The 22,558-nt window shown below is 46.1% G+C and overlaps 1 protein-coding gene across 1 annotated transcript in view; it reads left to right on the forward strand.

The window, feature by feature from the left end:
* The window catches only part of LOC123995854 (thyrotropin-releasing hormone-degrading ectoenzyme-like), a gene marked incomplete at its 5' end in the record, with an annotated part of 45,973 nt that overhangs the window by 22,344 nt on the left and 1,071 nt on the right, over positions 1-22,558 (forward strand). Inside the window, 2 exon segments of the mRNA XM_046299534.1 lie at positions 17,617-17,757; positions 18,582-18,663. Coding sequence (XP_046155490.1) covers positions 17,617-17,757; positions 18,582-18,663 — 223 coding nt within the window.

Raw genomic sequence — 22,558 nt, forward strand, 5'->3', positions numbered from 1 at the left:
CACCATACAATAAATCCATGTAATATAGTCTACCTACACAATAAATCCATGTAATATAGTCTACACCATAAATCCATGTAATATAGTCTACACCATCACAATAAATCCATGCAATATAGTCTACCTACACCACCACAATAAATCCATATAATATAGTCTACCTACACCATCACAATAAATCCATGTAATATAGTCTACACCATCACAATAAATCCATGTAATATAGTCTACACCATCACAATAAATCCATGTAATATAGTCTACACCATCACAATAAATCCATGTAATATAGTCTACACCATCACAATAAATCCATGTCTACACCATCACAATAAATCCATGCAATATAGCACCACACCATAAATCCATGTAATATAGTCTACACCACCACAATAAATCCATGTAATATAGTCTACACCATCACAATAAATCCATGTAATATAGTCTACACCACTGCACACCACAATAAATCCATGTAATATAGTCTACCACCACAATAAATCCATCACAATAAATCCATGTAATATAGTCTACACCATCACAATAAATCCATGTAATATATTCTACCTACACCATCACAATAAATCCATGTAATATATTCTACCTACACCATCACAATAAATCCATGTAATATAGTCTACACCATCACAATAAATCCATGTAATATAGTCTACCTACACCACCACAATAAATCCATGTAATATAGTCTACACCACCACAATAAATCCATGTAATATAGTCTACACCACCACAATAAATCCATGTAATACAGCCTGCAGCACCACAATAAATCCATGTAATACAGCCTGCAGCACCACAATAAATCCATTATTCTAGACGGGTCTAAAGAAACATGAAAAAATGTCTCTTTCAGAAGATCAGAGTAACATTCTTTTGTTGTCCTTATGATAGGTCCTGATCCATTTATTTTTATCTTAAAGAACTCCCTAATCCCTGCCGATGACAAGCATACCCATAATATGATGCAGCCACCTCCATTTGTATTCAGGAGACAAAGTCCATTTCTCTGACAAATATTTTGCATTATTACTTTATTGTCATATTGCAAACAGGAAGCGTGTTTTGGAATATGTTTTATTCTGTAAAGGCTTCTTTTCCCTCTGTGATTTAGGTCGGTGTTGTGGAGTAAATTCAATGTTGTTGATCCATCCTCAGTTTTCTCCTATCACAGTCATTAAACTCTGTAACTGTTTTAAAGTCACCATTGGCCTCATGGTGAAATCCCTGAGCGGTTTCCTTCCTCTCCGTCAACTAAGTTAGGAAGAACGCCTGTATCTTTGTAGTGACTGGGTGTACTGATACACCATCCAAAGTGTAGTTAATAACTTCACCAGGCTCAAAGGGATATTCTATGTTTGATTTTTTACTCATCTACCAATAGGTGCCCTTCTTTGCGAGGCGTTGGAAAACCTCCCTCGTCTTTGTCGTTGAGTCGGTGCTTGAAATTCACTGCTCGACTGAGGGACCTTACAGATAATTGTATGTGTGGAGCACAGCTATGGGGTAGTCATTAAAATATGGTGTTGTACAACATCAGTGCACACAGACTGAGTCCATGCAACATATTATCTGACTTGTACATTTTGACTCCTGAACTTATTCAGGCTTGCCTTAATTAACAAAGGGGTGGAATACTTTATTGACTCAAGACATTTCAGTTTTTACATCTTTATTATTATTTTGTAAACATAATTCCACTTTGACGTTACGGGGAACTGTTTGTAGACAAGTGACGCAATATCTAAATGTAATCCGTTTTAAATTCAGGCTGTAATTGAAACTAAATGTAGGGAAACGCCACGGGGTGTGAATCCTTTCTGAAGAGGCTCTGTGTGTTCGTACAGTTACTGTACAAGTATAGGACCACGTTGGTTGAGTCACTGGGAGACGTTAGAGGCTCACCTAGACCTGCTCTTTTCTATTGATGTGAAATATCTCTCATTTCAAATGGCCCTGTCCTTCGCCCATGTAACGGATGTGAAATGGCGGCCCTGTCCTTCGTCCATGTAACGGATGTGAAACGGCCCTGTCCTTCGTCCATGTAACGGATGTGAAAAGGCCCTGTCCTTCGCCCATGTAACGGATGTGAAGCTGCTAGCTAGTTAGCCGTGGTACGCGCTAATAGCGTTTCAATCGGTGACGTCACTAGCTCTGAGACCTTGAAGTAGTTGTTCCCCCGCGGCTTTTGTGGAGCGATGGGTAACGATGCTTCATGGGTGACTGATGTTGATGTGAGCGGAGGGTTCTTGGTTCCCTCCCGGGTATGGGCGAGGGGACGGCTTAAAGTTATACTGTTACACCCACACAGTAGCCTTGAAACACTGCGGTGGATGGAAGAGTAGGGCTGTGTGTTGACTGACTATATACCCCAGTGGCCTTGAAACACTGCAGTGGATGGAAGAGTGATTCCCAGTAATGTCATGTTTTGTCTTATTGTCTTGTCATTTTGCTTTTCCCTCTGTTCGTTTTCCCCCTGCTGGTCTTTTTAGGTTCGTTCCCCTTTTTCTCTCTCCCTTCCTCTCTCTCTTCTCTCTATCGTTCCGTTCCTGCTCCCAGCTGTTCCTATTCCCCTAATCAATCATTTAGTCTTCCCACACCTGTTCCCATCTTTTCCCTGATTAGAGTCCCTGTTTCCTATTCCCCCTAATCAATCATTTAGTCTTCCCACCCTGTTCCCTATCTTCCCTGATTAGAGTCCCTATTTCTCCCCTTGTTTTCCGTTTCTGCCCTGTCGGATCCTTGTCTATTGTTCACCGTGCTGTGTCTGTGTATCGCCCTGTCGTGTCGTGTTTCCCTCAGATGCTGCGTGGTGAGCAGGTGTCTGAGTCTGCTACGTTCAAGTGCCTTCCCGAGGCAACCTGCAATTCATGATCGAGTCTCCAGTCTGTTCTCGTCATTACGAGTGGAATTATGCTTTATGATTGTAGATTTACTTTACTGGATTAAAGACTCTGTTTTCGCCAAGTCGCTTTTGGGTCCTCATTCACCTGCATAACAGAAGGATCCGACCAAAGAATGGACCCAGCGACTACAGACGCTCGTAACACTGCCGTCGAGATCCAAGGAGCCATGCTCGGCAGACACGAGCAGGAATTGTCTGCTGCTCGCCATGCCGTGGAGAACCTGGCCGCTCAGGTTTCCGACCTCTCTGGACAGTTCCAGAGTCTTCGTCTCGTGCCACCTGTTACTTCCTGGCCTGCCGAGCCTCCGGAACCTAGGGTTAATTTGCTACTCCGGGCAGCCCACGGAGTGCCGCTCCTTTCTCACCCAGTGTGATATTGTGTTCTCTCTCCAACCCAACACATACTCTAGAGAGAGAGCTCGGGTTGCTTACGTCATTTCACTCCTTACTGGCCGGGCTCGAGAGTGGGGCACAGCTATCTGGGAGGCAAGGGCTGATTGTTCAAACAATTACCAGAACTTTAAAGAGGAGATGATTCGGGTTTTTGACCGTTCAGTTTTTGGTAGGGAGGCTTCTAGGGCCCTGGCTTCCCTATGCCAAGGTGATCGATCCATAACGGATTACTCTATAGAGTTTCGCACTCTTGCTGCCTCTAGTGACTGGAACGAGCCGGCGCTGCTCGCTCGTTTTCTGGAGGGACTCCACGCAGTGGTCAAAGATGAGATTCTCTCTCGGGAGGTTCCTTCCAGTGTGGACTCTTTGATTGCTCTCGCCATCCGCATAGAACGACGGGTAGATCTTCGTCACCAAGCTCGTGGAAGAGAGCTCGCGTCAACGGTGTTTCCCTGCTCCGCATCGCAACCATCTCCCTCCTCTGGCTCAGAGACTGAGCCCATGCAGCTGGGAGGTATTCGCATCTCGACTAAGGAGAGGGAACGGAGGATCACCAACCGCCTGTGCCTCTATTGCGGATTTGATGGACATTTTGTCAATTCATGTCCAGTAAAAGGCCAGAGCTCATCAGTAAGCGGAGGGCTACTGGTGAGCGCTACTACTCAGGTCTCTTCATCTAGATCCTGTACTACTATGTCGGTCCATCTACGCTGGACCGGTTCGGGTGCTACATGCAGTGCCTTGATTGACTCTGGGGCTGAGGGTTGTTTCATGGACGAAGCATGGGCTCGGAAACATGACATTCCTTTCAGACAGTTAGACAAGCCTACGCCCATGTTCGCCTTAGATGGTAGTCATCTTCCCAGTATCAGATTTGAGACACTACCTTTAACCCTCACAGTATCTGGTAACCACAGTGAGACTATTTCTTTTTTGATTTTTCGTTCACCTTTTACACCTGTTGTTTTGGGTCATCCCTGGCTAGTATGTCATAATCCTTCTATTAATTGGTCTAGTAATTCTATCCTATCCTGGAACGTTTCTTGTCATGTGAAGTGTTTAATGTCTGCCATCCCTCCCATTTCTTCTGTCCTCACTTCTCAGGAGGAACCTGGCGATTTGACAGGAGTGCCGGAGGAATATCATGATTGTAAGTCGCTTTGGATAAAAGCGTCTGCTAAATGGCATATATTATTATTATTATTATTATGATCTGCGCACGGTCTTCAGTCGGTCCCGAGCCAACTCCCTTCCTCCTCACCGGTCGTATGATTGTAGTATTGATCTCCTTCCGGGGACCACTCCTCCTCGGGGTAGACTATACTCTCTGTCGGCTCCCGAACGTAAGGCTCTCGAGGATTATTTATCTGTGTCTCTTGACGCCGGTACCATAGTGCCTTCTTCCTCTCCGGCCGGGGCGGGGTTCTTTTTTGTTAAGAAAAAGGACGGTACTCTGCGCCCCTGCGTGGATTATCGAGGGCTGAATGACATAACGGTTAAGAATCGTTATCCGCTTCCCCTTATGTCATCAGCCTTCGAGATTCTGCAGGGAGCCAGGTGCTTTACTAAGTTGGACCTTCGTAACGCTTACCATCTCGTGCGCATCAGAGAGGGGGACGAGTGGAAAACGGCGTTTAACACTCCGTTAGGGCATTTTGAGTACCGGGTTCTGCCGTTTGGTCTCGCCAATGCGCCAGCTGTTTTTCAGGCATTAGTTAATGATGTTCTGAGAGACATGCTGAACATCTTTGTTTTTGTCTATCTTGACGATATCCTGATTTTTTCACCGTCACTCGAGATTCATGTTCAGCACGTTCGACGTGTTCTCCAGCGCCTTTTAGAGAATTGTCTCTACGTGAAGGCTGAGAAGTGCTCTTTTCATGTCTCCTCCGTTACTTTTCTCGGTTCCGTTATTTCCGCTGAAGGCATTCAGATGGATTCCGCTAAGGTCCAAGCTGTCAGTGATTGGCCCGTTCCAAGGTCACGTGTCGGGTTGCAGCGCTTTCTAGGTTTCGCTAATTTCTATCGGCGTTTCATTCGTAATTTCGGTCAAGTTGCTGCCCCTCTCACAGCTCTTACTTCTGTCAAGACGTGTTTTAAGTGGTCCGGTTCCGCCCAGGGAGCTTTTGATCTTCTAAAAGAACGTTTTACGTCCGCTCCTATCCTCGTTACTCCTGACGTCACTAGACAATTCATTGTCGAGGTTGACGCTTCAGAGGTAGGCGTGGGAGCCATTCTATCCCAGCGCTTCCAGTCTGACGATAAGGTTCATCCTTGCGCTTATTTTTCTCATCGCCTGTCGCCATCTGAACGCAACTATGATGTGGGTAACCACGAACTGCTCGCCATCCGCTTAGCCCTAGGCGAATGGCGACAGTGGTTGGAGGGGGCGACCGTTCCTTTTGTCGTTTGGACAGACCATAAGAACCTTGAGTACATCCGTTCTGCCAAACGACTTAATGCCCGTCAAGCTCGTTGGGCGTTGTTTTTCGCTCGTTTCGAGTTTGTGATTTCTTACCGTCCGGGTAGCAAAAACACCAAGCCTGATGCCTTATCCCGTCTGTTTAGTTCTTCTGTGGCTTCTACTGATCCCGAGGGGATTCTTCCTTATGGGCGTGTTGTCGGGTTGACAGTCTGGGGAATTGAAAGACAGGTTAAGCAAGCACTCACGCACACTGCGTCGCCGCGCGCTTGTCCTAGTAACCTCCTTTTCGTTCCTGTTTCCACTCGTCTGGCTGTTCTTCAGTGGGCTCACTCTGCCAAGTTAGCTGGTCATCCCGGTGTTCGAGGCACTCTTGCGTCTATTCGCCAGCGCTTTTGGTGGCCGACTCAGGAGCGTGACACCCGCCGTTTCGTGGCTGCTTGTTCGGACTGCGCGCAGACTAAGTCAGGTAACTCTCCTCCTGCCGGTCGTCTCAGACCGCTCCCCATTCCTTCTCGACCATGGTCTCACATCGCCCTAGACTTCATTACCGGTCTGCCTTTGTCTGCGGGGAAGACTGTGATTCTTACGGTTGTCGATAGGTTCTCTAAGGCGGCACATTTCATTCCCCTCGCTAAACTTCCTTCCGCTAAGGAGACGGCACAAATCATCATCGAGAATGTGTTCAGAATTCATGGCCTCCCGTTAGACGCCGTTTCAGACAGAGGCCCGCAATTCACGTCACAGTTTTGGAGGGAGTTCTGTCGTTTGATTGGTGCGTCCGTCAGTCTCTCTTCCGGGTTTCATCCCCAGTCTAACGGTCAAGCAGAGAGGGCCAATCAGACGATTGGTCGCATACTACGCAGCCTTTCTTTCAGAAACCCTGCGTCTTGGGCAGAACAGCTCCCCTGGGCAGAATACGCTCACAACTCGCTTCCTTCGTCTGCTACCGGGTTATCTCCGTTTCAGAGTAGTCTGGGTTACCAGCCTCCTCTGTTCTCATCCCAGCTTGCCGAGTCCAGCGTTCCCTCCGCTCAAGCGTTTGTCCAACGTTGTGAGCGCACCTGGAGGAGGGTGAGGTCTGCACTTTGCCGTTACAGGGCACAGACTGTGAGAGCCGCCAATAAACGTAGGATTAAGAGTCCAAGGTATTGTTGCGGCCAGAGAGTGTGGCTTTCCACTCGCAACCTTCCTCTTACGACAGCTTCTCGTAAGTTGACTCCGCGGTTCATTGGTCCGTTCCGTGTCTCCCAGGTCGTCAATCCTGTCGCTGTGCGACTGCTTCTTCCGCGACATCTTCGTCGCGTCCATCCTGTCTTCCATGTCTCCTGTGTCAAGCCCTTTCTTCGCACCCCCGTTCGTCTTCCCTCCCCCCTCCCGTCCTTGTCGAGAGCGCACCTATTTACAAGGTACGTAGGATCATGGACATGCGTTCTCGGGGACGGGGTCACCAATACTTAGTGGATTGGGAGGGTTACGGTCCTGAGGAGAGGAGTTGGGTTCCGTCTCGGGACGTGCTGGACCGTTCACTTATTGATGATTTCCTCCGTTGCCGCCAGGATTCCTCCTCGAGTGCGCCAGGAGGCGCTCGGTGAGTGGGGGTACTGTCATGTTTTGTCTTATTGTCTTGTCATTTTGCTTTTCCCTCTGTTCGTTTTCCCCTGCTGGTCTTTTTTAGGTTCGTTCCCCTTTTTCTCTCTCCCTTCCTCTCTCTCTTCTCTCTATCGTTCCGTTCCTGCTCCCAGCTGTTCCTATTCCCCTAATCAATCATTTAGTCTTCCCACACCTGTTCCCTATCTTTTTCCCTGATTAGAGTCCCTATTTCTCCCCTTGTTTTCCGTTTCTGCCCTGTCGGATCCTTGTCTATTGTTCACCGTGCTGTGTCTGTGTATCGCCCTGTCGTGTCGTGTTTCCCTCAGATGCTGCGTGGTGAGCAGGTGTCTGAGTCTGCTACGTTCAAGTGCCTTCCCGAGGCAACCTGCAATTCATGATCGAGTCTCCAGTCTGTTCTCATCATTACGAGTGGAATTATGCTTTATGATTGTAGATTTACTTTACTGGATTAAAGACTCTGTTTTCGCCAAGTCGCGTTTGGGTCCTCATTCACCAGTATAACATGTAACCCTGCAGGTAGAGAGTGGGGATTCCCAGTAACCCTGCAGGTAGAGAGTGGGGATTCCCAGTAACCCTGCAGGTAGAGAGTGGGGATTCCCAGTAACCCTGCAGGTAGAGAGTGGGGATTCCCAGTAACCATGCTGGTAGAGGGTGGGGATTCCCAGTAACCCTGCAGGTAGAGAGTGGGGATTCCCAGTAACCCTGCAGGTAGAGGGTGGGGATTCCCAGTAACCCTGCAGGTAGAGAGTGGGGATTCCCAGTAACCCTGCAGGTAGAGGGTGGGGATTCCCAGTAACACTGCAGGTGGAATCAGAGAGCTGATGGAGAGAACATGTTTTTAGTACTATGTACCGTAGGATTTGACCTTTTAATACAGGTTAATACCAGGAACTAGAATACTGTACTGTAGGATTTGACCTTTAGGTTAATACCAGGAACTAGAATACTGTACTGTAGGATTTGACCTTTTAATACAGGTTAATACTGACTTTCCAATGTATCCAGAATGAAGACCTCACCACGACCTCACCAGGCTAGTTACAGTATGAGATGTGGAAGGACAGGCACTTCCTGATTTGAAGCGAGTCAATCTGAAACACACATAACCCTTGCTTTGTGTATCTAGTCCTCTGTCTACACTAGCGTAGAACTTCAGCGTCAATGTATTGGGGCATTCGGAGGGGTATGCCAGTATGGACACATCATATTGGGACCCAGGTTTTGTCGGAGCACACTGAACAAGGCCCTCTCACTCACAGTACAACCCTCTAGTGTCCCCTATAGAGTCCGGGGGCCCCTATATGAACACCAGAGAGGACATTGCAGGGGTATGCTAGTATGGACACATCATATTGGGACCCAGGTTTTGTCGGAGCACACTGAACAAGGCCCTCTCACTCACAGTACAACCCTCTAGTGTCCCCTATAGAGTCCGGGGGCCCCTATATGAACACCAGAGAGGAGATTGCAGTAAGCATGACAGGGGCCTGCTGTATAGACACCAGAGAGGAGATTGCAGTAAGCATGACAGGGGCCAGCTGTATAGACACCAGAGAGGAGATTGCAGTAAGCATGACAGGGGCCAGCTGTATAGACACCAGAGAGGAGATTGCAGTAAGCATGACAGGGGCCAGCTGTATAGACACCAGAAATGAGATTGCAGTAAGCATGACAGGGGCCAGCTGTATAGACACCAGAGAGGAGATTGCAGTAAGCATGACAGGGGCCAGCTGTATAGACACCAGAGAGGAGATTGCAGTAAGCATGACAGGGGCCAGCTGTATAGACACCAGAGAGGAGATTGCAGTAAGCATGACAGGGGCCTGCTGTATAGACACCAGAGAGGAGATTGCAGTAAGCATGACAGGGGCCAGCTGTATAGACACCAGAGAGGAGATTGCAGTAAGCATGACAGGGGCCTGCTGTATAGACACCAGAGAGGAAATTGCAGTAAGCATGACAGGGGCCAGCTGTATAGACACCAGAGAGGAGATTGCAGTAAGCATGACAGGGGCCTGCTGTATAGACACCAGAGAGGAGATTGCAGTAAGCATGACAGGGGCCAGCTGTATAGACACCAGAGAGGAGATTGCAGTAAGCATGACAGGGGCCTGCTGTATAGACACCAGAGAGGAGATTGCAGTAAGCATGACAGGGGCCAGCTGTATAGACACCAGAGAAGAGATTGCAGTAAGCATGACAGGGGCCAGCTGTATAGACACCAGAGAGGAGATTGCAGTAAGCATGACAGGGGCCAGCTGTATAGACACCAGAGAGGAGATTGCAGTAAGCATGACAGGGGCCAGCTGTATAGACACCAGAGAGGAGATTGCAGTAAGCATAACAGGGGCCAGCTGTATAGACACCAGAGAAGAGATTGCAGTAAGCATGACAGGGGCCAGCTGTATAGACACCAGAGAGGAGATTGCAGTAAGCATGACAGGGGCCAGCTGTATAGACACCAGAGAGGAGATTGCAGTAAGCATGACAGGGGCCAGCTGTATAGACACCAGAGAGGAGATTGCAGTAAGCATGACAGGGGCCAGCTGTATAGACACCAGAGAGAAGATTGCAGTAAGCATGACAGGGGCCAGCTGTATAGACACCAGAGAGGAGATTGCAGTAAGCATGACAGGGGCCAGCTGTATAGACACCAGAGAGGAGATTGCAGTAAGCATGACAGGGGCCAGCTGTATAGACACCAGAGAGGAGATTGCAGTAAGCATGACAGGGGCCAGCTGTATAGACACCAGAGAGGAGATTGCAGTAAGCATGACAGGGGCCAGCTGTATAGACACCAGAGAGGAGATTGCAGTAAGCATGACAGGGGCCAGCTGTATAGACACCAGAGAGAAGATTGCAGTAAGCATGACAGGGGCCAGCTGTATAGACACCAGAGAGGAGATTGCAGTAAGCATGACATATGGATTTTCAGCAAGCAGGGTAGTTAGAATGTAAAGTGGTTGTCAGGGCGATGAGAGTATAATTGATGGTTTATAATCCCTGCAGGTCTCCGTGATCCATCACTAATCGATCAGAAGTAAACCAGATGATCGCCTGCCACTTGACAACAATCCAACAACTGATCATAGGAATTATCTGGCTGTCAAATAACAGCTATTATCCGCAAGTTTAAAAACACATTGACTAAATGCGTCTCTCTCTGTATCTTTTCCTGGCAACTTGTGTCATCTGGGGCTAATGAAGATGCCTGGAGAGAAAACAGTGATAATACCCAGAATCCTTATTACCATAACTATGTTTCGGAGAGGAGGAGAACAAGGGCCATTAGTTCGCAGGCTGTGGAACAGAGAGAATCTGGACACATTGTGCCAGACAGGCCAGGGAGACAGAAGGCAGGAGACACACCAACAAGCTCTACAGCTACTTAGTATGAGTCACGGTCCTGCGGAAGGGTATTGGCATGCCTGAGGAGAGTTAGAGGAGTGTGTGGGGTGAGGTGGGGGGGGTGGAGGAGCTTGTGCTACGTGCCAAGGCACCCACCTCACCCCTCTCCTAATGTGTGTCAACGCTGAATAAAATGCCACGCGCCTATGAAACGCCAAGGCACTCCCCTCACCCCGTCACCAGTGTGTGTGTGTGTGTGTGTGTGTGTGTACGTATGTACGTGTGTATGTCTGTGTGTGTGTACGTGTGTGTGTATGTGTGCATGCGTTTGTGCGTGTGTGTGTGTGTGTGTGTGTGTGTGTGTGTGTGTGTGTGTGTGTGTGTGTGTGTGTGTGTGTGTGTGTGTGTGTGTGTGTGTGTGTGTGTGTGTGTGTGTGTGTGTGTGTGTGTGTGTGTATGTCTGTGTGTGTGTGTGTGTACGTGTGTATGTCTGTGTGTGTGTACGTGTGTGTGTGTATGTGTGCATGCGTTCGTGCATGTGTGTGTGCGTGTGTGTGTGTGTGCGTGTGTGCGTGTGTGCGTGTGTGTGTGTGTGTGTGTATATGTGTGCATGCGTTCGTGTGTGTGTGTGTGTGTGTGTGTGTGTGTGTGTGTGTGTGTGTGTGTGTGTGTGTGTGTGTGTGTGTGTGTGTGTGTGTGTGTGTGTGTGTGTGTGTGTGTGTGTGTGTGTGTGTGTGTGTGTGTCTGCGCCCTCTCACCCCTCTACCATTGTAATCCAGGCAGGGCAGAATAAAAAGCAGAGCATGTGTAGCAGCTGTGATCCTGTCCCTCTGAGACCTGGGGGGAAACAATGAGTCTGTTACGCTCCACAGGACCAGGAAGAAGCTACCTAGCAGAGGATGAAGCTGCTGGAGCTTTAGGGGCTTAATTGAATGGAGTGAATCATTTACTTTACAATGTACAGGGGCTGTGTCACAAATGGCTCCCTAGTAGAAGCAGGAATGTAGTCTCTCTCAGAATCAATGATTTGAAGGCTTTAAAGGCACACTTGAATTTCACACCACATGCACTACTGAAGGTTGAAAATAAAACCCATGTCTGTGATTAGATCTGTGTGTGTGTGTGTGTGTCCGTGCCTGTTTGCGTGTTTTCATGGGGGTTATCTTAGGCACGTAAGTGATACTCCATCTACAGACAAGAAAACTGGACAGGATAGACAAGATATGCCTTCCAGCTCCCCGCTCGGCTCTGGGACTCTGTGGCTCTGAGGCTCTGGGGCTCTGAGGCTCTGGGGCTCTGTGGCTCTGAGGCTCTGGGGCTCTGAGGCTCTGGGGCTCTGTGGCTCTGTGGCTCTGAGGCTCTGGGGCTCTGAGGCTCTGGGGCTCTGGGGCTCTGAGGCTCTGGGGCTCTGAGGCTCTGAGGCTCTGGGCTCTGAAGCTCTGGGGCTCTGAGGCTCTGAGGCTCTGGGGCTCTGGGGCTCTGAGGCTCTGGGGCTCTGATGCTCTGAGACTCTGAGGCTCTGGGTCTCTAAATTGTATCCTTCTCCTCAATGTTTTTATTAATGCATGATGTGATCTCAGCGCTGCATAAACCCTGCCTTCCCTGATAGACCATGTTCAGCCTGCTCTAAAACGAGGTGATCTCAGCGCTAGATAAACCCTGCCTTCCCTGATAGTCCACGTTCAGCCTGCTCTAAAACGAGGTGATCTCAGTGCAGGATAAACCCTGCCTTCCCTGATAGACCATGTTCACCCTGCTCTACAACGAGGTGATCTCAGCGCAGGATAAACCCTGCCTTCCCTGATAGACCATGTTCAGCCTGCTCTAAAACGAGGTGATCTCAGTGCAGGATAAACCCTGCCTTCCCTGATAGACCATGTTCACCCTGCTCTACAACGAGGTGATCTCAGCGCAGGATAAACCCTGCCTTCCCTGATAGACCATGTTCAGCCTGCTCTAAAACGAGCTTGTCTCAACACAGCTCCGGCGGCGACCTTTTACACTCCCAGAAGACTCAGAAAGACAAAATAATTTCCTGTGTGTGAGGGGCCATTTTATTTTCTGTCGTCTGGTTTGGTCGGTTGGGTCGGAAAGGGGAAATAAGTTATGCTGTAGCGGTGTGTGAGCTGCTGGGGATTTGTGGATGGTGTTGCAACATGTGCTCAAAAATCAGTGTTTGGAAACTTAGAGAAACTAACAGGAACTTGATGTTCCATCTCCAAAGGGTGTTCTGTGTTATTTACACATTATAGCTGTGAGATCAGGAAACAGAGAAGAATGATAATTGGATACAGGAGACCCGTCTCCCAAACAGCTGACCAGGCGGGTACAGGAGACCCGTCTCCCAAACGGCTGACCAGGTGGGTACAAGAGACCCGTCTCCCAAACGGCTGACCAGGCGGGTACAAGAGACCCGTCTCCCAAACATCTGACCAGGAAAGTACAGGAGACCCGTCTCCCAAACATCTGACCAGGCGGGTACAGGAGTCCCATCTCCCAAACGGCTGACCTGGCGGGAACAGGAGACGCGTCTCCCAAACCGCTGACCAGGCGGGTACAAGAGACCCGTCTCCCAAACATCTGACCAGGAAAGTACAGGAGACCCGTCTCCCAAACATCTGACCAGGCGGGTACAGGAGTCCCATCTCCCAAACGGCTGACCTGGCGGGAACAGGAGACGCGTCTCCCAAACCGCTGACCAGGCGGATACAGGAGTCCCGTCTCCCAATCGTCTGGAAAGACGGATGAAGGCGGGAACTGAAAACTGACTAAATTGTATGCACTCACTAGTGACTGAAAGGTCCATGTAAATGTAGGATGATAACTGAGTATCCAGTGTGAATGTGAATCACAATAGAATACAGATCCCTCATCAAAAGAGGTCCGACACGAGGTGGATTCTACACGGAAGACGTTGCTGTTTGCTGTGTGGGTTTCACACTTCGAAAGTGTATCTGTTCACTAAAGCATTAGATTGATTACAACTGAGGACTGGAGCTCTCACGTACAGAATGTTGAGCCATTTGACTACGGAGGCAATTGCTCTTCCTCTAAACAAACGTCTTGGTGTTTTAGAAGTCTGTTGCATAAGCCCGTTGGTCGAGGTATAAAACTACATCCTATCAGTTCAAGAGCACAGAGTAAAATGGTGAAGAGAAACAGGATATATATATATATATCAGAACAAAAGAAGTGTGAGTTCCTGGTGAACCAACGTGCTGCTATTACCCTCCCTGCATGTAAAATGGTGAAGAGAAACAGGATATATATATATATATGAGAACAAAAGAAGTGTGAGTTCCTGGTGAACCAACGTGCTGCTGTTACCCTCCCTGCATGTAAAATGGTGAAGAGAAACAGGATATATATATATATATATATCAGAACAAAAGAAGTGTGAGTTCCTGGTGAACCAACGTGCTGCTGTTACCCTCCCTGCATGTAAAATGGTGAAGAGAAACAGGATATATATATATATATCAGAACAAAAGAAGTGTGAGTTCCTGGTGAACCAACGTGCTGCTGTTACCCTCCCTGCATGTAAAATGGTGAAGAGAAACAGGATATATATATATATATATATCAGAACAAAAGAAGTGTGAGTTCCTGGTGAACCAACGTGCTGCTGTTACCCTCCCTGCATGTAAAATGGTGAAGAGAAACAGGATATATATATATATATCAGAACAAAAGAAGTGTGAGTTCCTGGTGAACCAACGTGCTGCTGTTACCCTCCCTGCATGTAAAATCAGCTTCATGCTTTCTGAGGCAGCTGATACATGGTATTAAAACTGTATTTTTGGTCATTGAGTTTAAAACATTCTCCTCCAGACTGAGTCTGTCTTAATGTGTTTCTATTTCTACGTTCTCCTCCAGACTGAGTCTGTCTTAATGGGTTTCTATTTCTACGTTCTACTCCAGACTGAGTCTATCTTAATGTGTTTCTATTTCTACGTTCTACTCCAGACTGAGTCTGTCTTAATGTGTTTCTATTTCTACGTTCTACTCCAGACTGAGTCTGTCTTAATGTGTTTCTATTTCTACGTTCTACTCCAGACTGAGTCTGTCTTAATGTGTTTCTATTTCTACGTTCTCCTCCAGACTGAGTCTGTCTTAATGTGTTTCTATTTCTACGTTCTCCTCTATACCGAGTCTGTCCTGATGTGTCTCTTTATTTACGAGTTTAATAACAGAAGTGGATCACTTGACTTCACAGAAGCACCTCAGCCAGGAATCTTGTTCTCCCACTGGATGTTGATCGTGCTGCTGACAGCTCTACGGCCTGACTGTGTCTATTGTGACTGCTGACAGCTCTATGGCCTGACTGTGTCTATCGTGACTGCTGACAGCTCTACGGCCTGACTGTGTCTATTGTGACTGCTGACAGCTCTACGGCCTGACTGTGTCTATTGTGACTGCTGACAGCTCTATGACCTGACTGTGTCTATTGTGACTGCTGACAGCTCTATGGTCTGTGTCTATTGTCTATTGTGACTGCTGACAGCTCTATGGCCTGACTGTGTCTATTGTGACTGCTGACAGACTGTGTCTGACAGCTCTATGACCTGACTGTGTCTATTGTGACTGCTGACAGCTCTATGGCCTGACTGTGTCTATTGTGACTGCTGACAGCTCTATGGCCTGACTGTGTCTATTGTGACTGCTGACAGCTCTATGGCCTGACTGTGTCTATTGTGACTGCTGACAGCTCTATGGCCTGACTGTGTCTATTGTGACTGCTGACAGCTCTATGGCCTGACTGTGTCTATTGTGACTGCTCTATGGTCTGACAGCTCTGACAGCTCTATGCCTGACTGTGTCTATTGTGACTGCTGACAGCTCTACGGCCTGACTGTGTCTATTGTGACTGCTGACAGCTCTATGGTCTGACTGTGTCTATTGTGACTGCTGACAGCTCTACGGCCTGACTGTGTCTATTGTGACTGCTGACAGCTCTATGGCCTGACTGTGTCTATTGTGACTGCTGACAGCTCTATGGTCTGACTGTGTCTATTGTGACTGCTGACAGCTCTATGGTCTGACTGTGTCTATTGTGACTGCTGACAGCTCTATGGTCTGACTGTGTCTATTGTGACTGCTGACAGCTCTATGGTCTGACTGTGTCTATTGTGACTGCTGACAGCTCTACGGCCTGACTGTGTCTATTGTGACTGCTGACAGCTCTATGACCTGACTGTGTCTATTGTGACTGCTCACAGCTCTACGGCCTGACTGTGTCTATTGTGACTGCTGACAGCTCTATGACCTGACTGTGTCTATTGTGACTGCTGACAGCTCTATGGTCTGACTGTGTCAGCTCTATTGTGACTGCTGACAGCTCCTGACTGGTCTGACTGTGACCTCTGTGTCTATTGTGACTGCTGACAGCTCTATGGCCTGACTGTGTCTATTGTGACTGCTGACAGCTCTACGGCCTGACTGTGTCTATTGTGACTGCTGACATGAAATACATTATCCATGTTATACTTTCACTGCCAGACTACATTACCCAGAGACTGTATCAGTCAGATTACTGTTGGACTACATTACCCAGAGACTGTATCAGTCAGATTACTGCTGGACTACATTACCCAAAGACTTTATCAGTCAGATTACTGCTGGACTACATTACCCAGAGACTGTATCAGTCAGATTACTGCTGGACTACATTACCCAAAGACTTTATCAGTCAGATTACTGCTGGACTACATTACCCAGAGACTGTATCAGTCAGATTACTGCTGGACTACATTACCCAGAGACTGTATCAGTCAGATTACTGCTGGACTACATTACTCACAGACTGTATCAGTCAGATTACTGCTGGACTACATTACCCAGAGACTGTATCAGTCAGATTACTGCTGGACTACATTACCCAGAGACTGTATCAGTCAGATTACTGCTGGACTACATTACCCACAGACTGTATCAGTCAGATTACTGCTGGACTACATTACCCAGAGACTGTATCAGTCAGATTACTGCTGGACTACATTACCCACAGACTGTATCAGTCAGATTACTGCTGGACTACATTACCCAGAGACTGTATCAGTCAGATTACTGCTGGACTACATTACCCAGAGACTGTATCAGTCAGATTACTGCTGGACTACATTACCCAGAGACTGTATCAGTCAGATTACTGTTGGACTACATTACCCAAAGACTGTATCAGTCAGATTACTGCTGGACTACATTACCCACAGACTTTATCAGTCAGATTACTGCTGGACTATATTACCCAGAGACTTTATCAGTCAGATTAGTTTTAGTTTAGTTTATGTTTTATTTTTACAGGGACAGTGCACATTAATCAACGTTTCAGTAAAAGTGCCGGTTTTAGCCAGCCGGCTAATTTTCAACTGCAGTCCCTGGGCAGGTTATTACTGCTAGACTACATTACCCAGAGACTTTATCAATCAGATTACTGCTGAACTACATTACCCAGAGACTGTATCAGTCAGATTACTGCTGGACTACATTACCCAGAGACTGTATCAGTCAGATTACTGCTGGACTACATTACCCAAATAATTTATCAGTCAGATTACTGCTGAACTACATTACCCAGAGACTGTATCAGTCAGATTACTGCTGGACTACATTACCCACATACTGTATCAGTCAGATTACTGCTGGACTACATTACCCACAGATTTATCAGTCAGATTCCTGCTGGACTACATTACCCACAGATTTATCAGTCAGATTACTGCTGGATTACATTACCCAGAGAGTACTTTAAACTTCTGAATTTAGTAAGAGGTGACCATGTCTTATTGTACTTTTTGTACTCACACCAGATGTACCATTGTAAGGATGATTCCCTAAATAAACAGTGCCCTGTATGAGGACAATAATATACACTCTTTTATTCACAGTCCTTCCTCTTCTTCTTCTTATCCTCCAGGCTGCTGAATCTTTCTCTGAGCTCAGATTTGGTCCCAGATCAAGATGTCATCGATGTCATCATCCACGTGGGAAGGAACCCGCATGGAAGACACTTAGCCTGGAGGTACTTCAGGGAGAAGTGGGACATCTTGAATTCCCGGTAAGAGATTTAAGGCCTCAGAGACTGTAATATGTGTGACTTGTGTACTAACGTTCCTGTGTTGCCATAGTGATGTATTAGGGTGTTCCTGTGTTTTCGGTAGTGTGATTTGTGTACTAATGTTCCTGTGTTTCCATAGTGATGCATTATAGTATTCCTGTGTTTCCATAGTGATGTGTTCCTGTGTTTCCATAGTGATGCATTATAGTGTTCCTGTGTTTCCATAGTGATGTATTATAGTGTTCCTGTTGTTTCCATAGTGATGTATTATAGTGTTCCTGTTGTTTCCATAGTGATGTATTATAGTGTTCCTGTTGTTTCCATAGTGATGTATTATAGTGTTCCTGTTGTTTCCATAGTGATGTATTATAGTGTATTGTGTTTGTGTAAATGTACATGGACAATGAAGTAGATATTATGGTATGTCAGATATATTTTACAGTAAATTATTTCTACTTATATGTCTTATATGTTTGTATAATTCAGTGCTTGTTTTGCATTCTAGTTTATGGGATCTATTGGGGATGGGATCTATTGGACCATTTGGGATCTATTTAACCATTTGTAAACAAATTCACATACAGTACTGTACGTGTGGATTTTGTAGAGTATCATTAAAATTGTGTTGTGATTTCAGTTATGGTTTCAGACGATACATACTTGATGCAAACTAGATTCCAGATACTGTAGAAGTGAATGAAAATGACATTTGTGATGGTTGATCTTCCCCCAGAGCTCTTTGGGACAGTGTTCAGCGAAGCCCGAGTAGAACAACAGTGTTTGTAAAAGCCTTTCTTCACAAAACCTCTGCTCTCCATGTTTAGGTACGGAGAGGCCTTATTCATGACCTCTAAGCTAATCAGTGGGGTGACTGAATTCCTGAACACAGAGACGGAGCTGAATGAGGTATGTTTATTTATCAAGGTTCACTCAGGTGTCCCAGTCTTCAGTAACACACTGGCTTATTGTATGATGCGATATATTTAACTACATTGTAAATTACACTTTTTTTTAAAATGTGAAATAAATCTGAATATATGCTAACTTGGGTTTTTGGCCTTTTTTAAATAGCAGTATGATTATAACAGGTACATGCCATTTACTAATCTGTCCTGCTCTGTTAAATTGTCTTAACATTGATTTGATGGAGACAGTCTGGTACAGAGTCTCCTTTTAAAATCCAACATTCTCTAAAAACCATACCTTTATTTCTCACCACAAAGTAATAGTCTCTTTTTTTTAAAGTAATAGTGTTTTTCTCACTGATCAGTGGGCATCAGTACCAGTCCAGTAATCCCATCTGACAGAACCCTAGAGAAGAGACCTAAACCTTAAAGGGATGTTTTATACTGTATGAGTTTTTTGTTTGTTATTTGTTCTCTGCAGTCACTAATTGGCAAAAAAAAGAAGCTTTTCTGAAGTTCTGAACTTCAAAGAAACTTCCTGTTTGTTTTTGTGTCTGGGAGTAATTCAAAACATCCCGTCTGCATATTACGGCTTATGCATACAGTAGGCCTATATATGAGCCCAAGCCTGGAAAAAGAAAACATGAATTAAAATAATAATTGTGCTGTTACACAATACATAGACCACTGCATATTACACACGGCAGAATTATTACTATTTTTAAATACTGATTTAAGTTATCTTTGGTACAGAATTGGTCTAGCCTAAATTAAACACATTTAGAGATTTCCTACAATTATAGGGGATTTGTATTTGATTTTCAATAGTCTACTAATTGGGGATTTTTTATATTTTGATAATTATCTCACCACCATCTCCTCTTCTCTCTTCTTCGTTCCTTTCTCCAGCATGCAGAGAGAAGGGCCTGTCAACAGTTACATGACATTTTGTTTTATTGTGAAAAGCACTGGGTAGATGCAGGAACAGGGTTGGAGAGACCACAGCATACAGAGTACTGGGTAGATACAGGAACAGCGTTGGAGAGACCATGACATACAGAGTACTGGGTAGATACAGGAACAGGGTTGGAGAGCCCATGACATACAGAGTACTGGGTAGATACAGGAACAGGGTTGGAGAGACCACAGCATACAGAGTACTGGGTAGATACAGGAACAGGGTTGGAGAGACCACAGCATACAGAGTACTGGGTAGATACAGGAACAGGGTTGGAGAGCCCATGTTATACAGAGTACTGGGTAGCTGCAGGAACAGAGTTTGAGAGACCATTTTTTTCTCTTTCCCCTGTTCCTGGCCATTTGATAATGGGCCATTCTAAATCTGAACTCATTTTATTAGTTTATATTAGTAAAGACAAGGTTAAATGGAGAATAGTCTGATGGGTGAAAATGCATTAGGGAAAGTATTCAGACCCCATTACTGTTTCCACATTGTTACGTTACCGACTTGTTTTTCAATGGATTCAATGTTTCCGTTATTACACACAATAACCCATAATCACAAAGCAAAAACAGGTTTCTACATTTTCTGGCAAAAAATAAGTGTTCAGACCCTTTACTCAGTACTTTGTTGAAGCACCTTTGGCAGCGATTACAGCGTCGAGTCTTCTTGGGTGTGATGCTACAAGCCTGGTACACCTGTATTTGGGGAGTTTCTCCCATTCTTCTCTGCAGATCCTCTCAAGCTCTGTCAGGTTGGTTGGGGAGCGTCGCTGCACAGCTATTTTCAATGGTCTCTCCAGAGATGTTCGATCGGGTTCAAGTCCGGGCTCTGGCTGGGCCACTCCAGGACATTCAGAAACTTGCCCTGATGCCAATCCTGCGTTGACTTGACTGTGTGCTTAGGGTCGTTGTCCTGTTGGAAGGTGAACCTTCGCCCCAGTCTGAGGTCATGAGCGCTCTGGAGCAAGTTTTCATCAAGGCTCTCTTTGTACATTGCTCCGTTCATCTTTCCCTAGATCCTGACTAGTCTCCCAGTCCCTGCCGGTGAATTAACCAGAAGAAGCCTGGAAATGCAAAACACATTTATGTTGATTAACCATCGGTTACCGTGACACCTGCAGCCTGTTTTGCATTTTTAACATTTCATGACCGCCACCATGTGGGTCCTTCTGTAGCTCAGTTGGTAGAGCATGGCGCTTGTAACGCCAGGGTAGTGGGTTTGATCCCCGGGACCACCCATACGTAGAATGTATGCACACATGACTGTAAGTCGCTTTGGATAAAAGCGTCTGCTAAATGGCATATATTACCACCCTATCTGGACCAGAGATATTTTGTCTTCTTTCTTAAACATTATTTTATTCTGTAATGACCACAAGTGTCTCTGATATCTTCCAAAGTAATAATTCACAGCAAAGGACATGTTTGTCTGTTCCGCTCGCCCAGATTCAGATTTAGGAAATCTATTTCTTTATTTACATTTTGTTTACCATTTTTTTTCTCTCCCAATTGGTAGTTACAGTCTTGTCCCCTCGCTCCAATTCCCGTACGGTCTCGGGAGAAGCGAAGGTCGAGAGCCGCGCGTCCTCCAAAACACAGCCTGATAAGCAGCTTGTTGACACACTGCCCTGCTAAACCCAGAAGCCAGCCGCACCAATGTGTCGGAGGAAACACCGCACACCTGGTGACCGTGTCAGCGTGCACTGCACCCAGCCCGCCACAGAACGCGATGGGACAAGGACATCCCGGCCGCCCAAATCCTCCACTTACCCGGACAACGCTGGGGCCAATTCTCTGCCGCCTTATGGGCCTCCCAGGCGCGGCCCGGCTGCGACACAGCCTGGGATTTGAACCAGTGTCTGTAGTGACGCCTCTAGCACATTGCAATGCAGCAGCTGCGCCCCTCGGGAGGTGAAGATCTAGTCTTTTTTTACATGTTTTTGATTGAAGCACTTCTCAGTAGTTTGTATTCAGACTTACCATATGGAGGTGCTTAACTGACTTTTGGTAGCTGTGGCTTCCTTGGCACTGAATAAATTTAATTCGACAGCTGAATACCCTCCCATATGCTGGCCAAAAAATATTTTCTCATGAATTGGTCATTCAATAGGGTTTTCAGTACATTTATCTAGTGCTATCTCTTTAAATACTGTTTACTTTCAATTAGAATCTTCTTGACAGAATATATATATATGAAGAGAACAGATTCAGAATAGGGATGAAAGAATGCCACTACTACTGTGAATACACACATCTTCCTCTCCTTTCCAGCACCAATTGTTAAATCTATAAATAATCAGATGTAGATTATTTAGGGTTGGGAACGTAAGAATGAATCAAACATAAGCCTTTACGGTGAACCTAAAAACTACAGGAACGTGTGCAATAGAAGTAGAACCAGGAATCTATAAATCTACCCTCAGTAATCACGGACCTGGTGTGCCAGGCTCCAGGTTTAACCTGCTTCTATTCGGTCTGACTTGTAATCTGTTTAATATGATCCAGTATTGCCAGAGACCCCCAGGAACAACCACACGGACGTGACAGAATGAAGACAGGTACATTAACCATGTCAGGATGACATGATATAAAATGTAGGCTTCAGAATAGAGAATAAAGTGGCTGGGTTTTTTTTTTCTTCTCACTTGGAACCCGGCAGGTTGTTCGACCTTATTCATCGTTTTCCTTGCGTTTTTAAAGGTGGTGGAATTATGAGGGAATTAAGTCAAGGTCAGAATACGGTTTATCTGAAGACACACTTCCACAAGGGCTCAGTTTTCTTTGCTCTCCATCCCAAAATGCCTACCTTTTCCCCCACACATAAATTCAAGGTCGGATTACACGCAGAGAGAAAAGCTCATGAAATGGAAATAAAGTTACATTTACGTGGAAGTAACTCTGGTCTGAATTCTTCTGCCCCTTCTGCAGCTTTG

The sequence above is a fragment of the Oncorhynchus gorbuscha genome, linkage group LG14, assembly GCF_021184085.1.
Source record: "Oncorhynchus gorbuscha isolate QuinsamMale2020 ecotype Even-year linkage group LG14, OgorEven_v1.0, whole genome shotgun sequence".
NCBI lineage: Eukaryota > Metazoa > Chordata > Actinopteri > Salmoniformes > Salmonidae > Oncorhynchus > Oncorhynchus gorbuscha.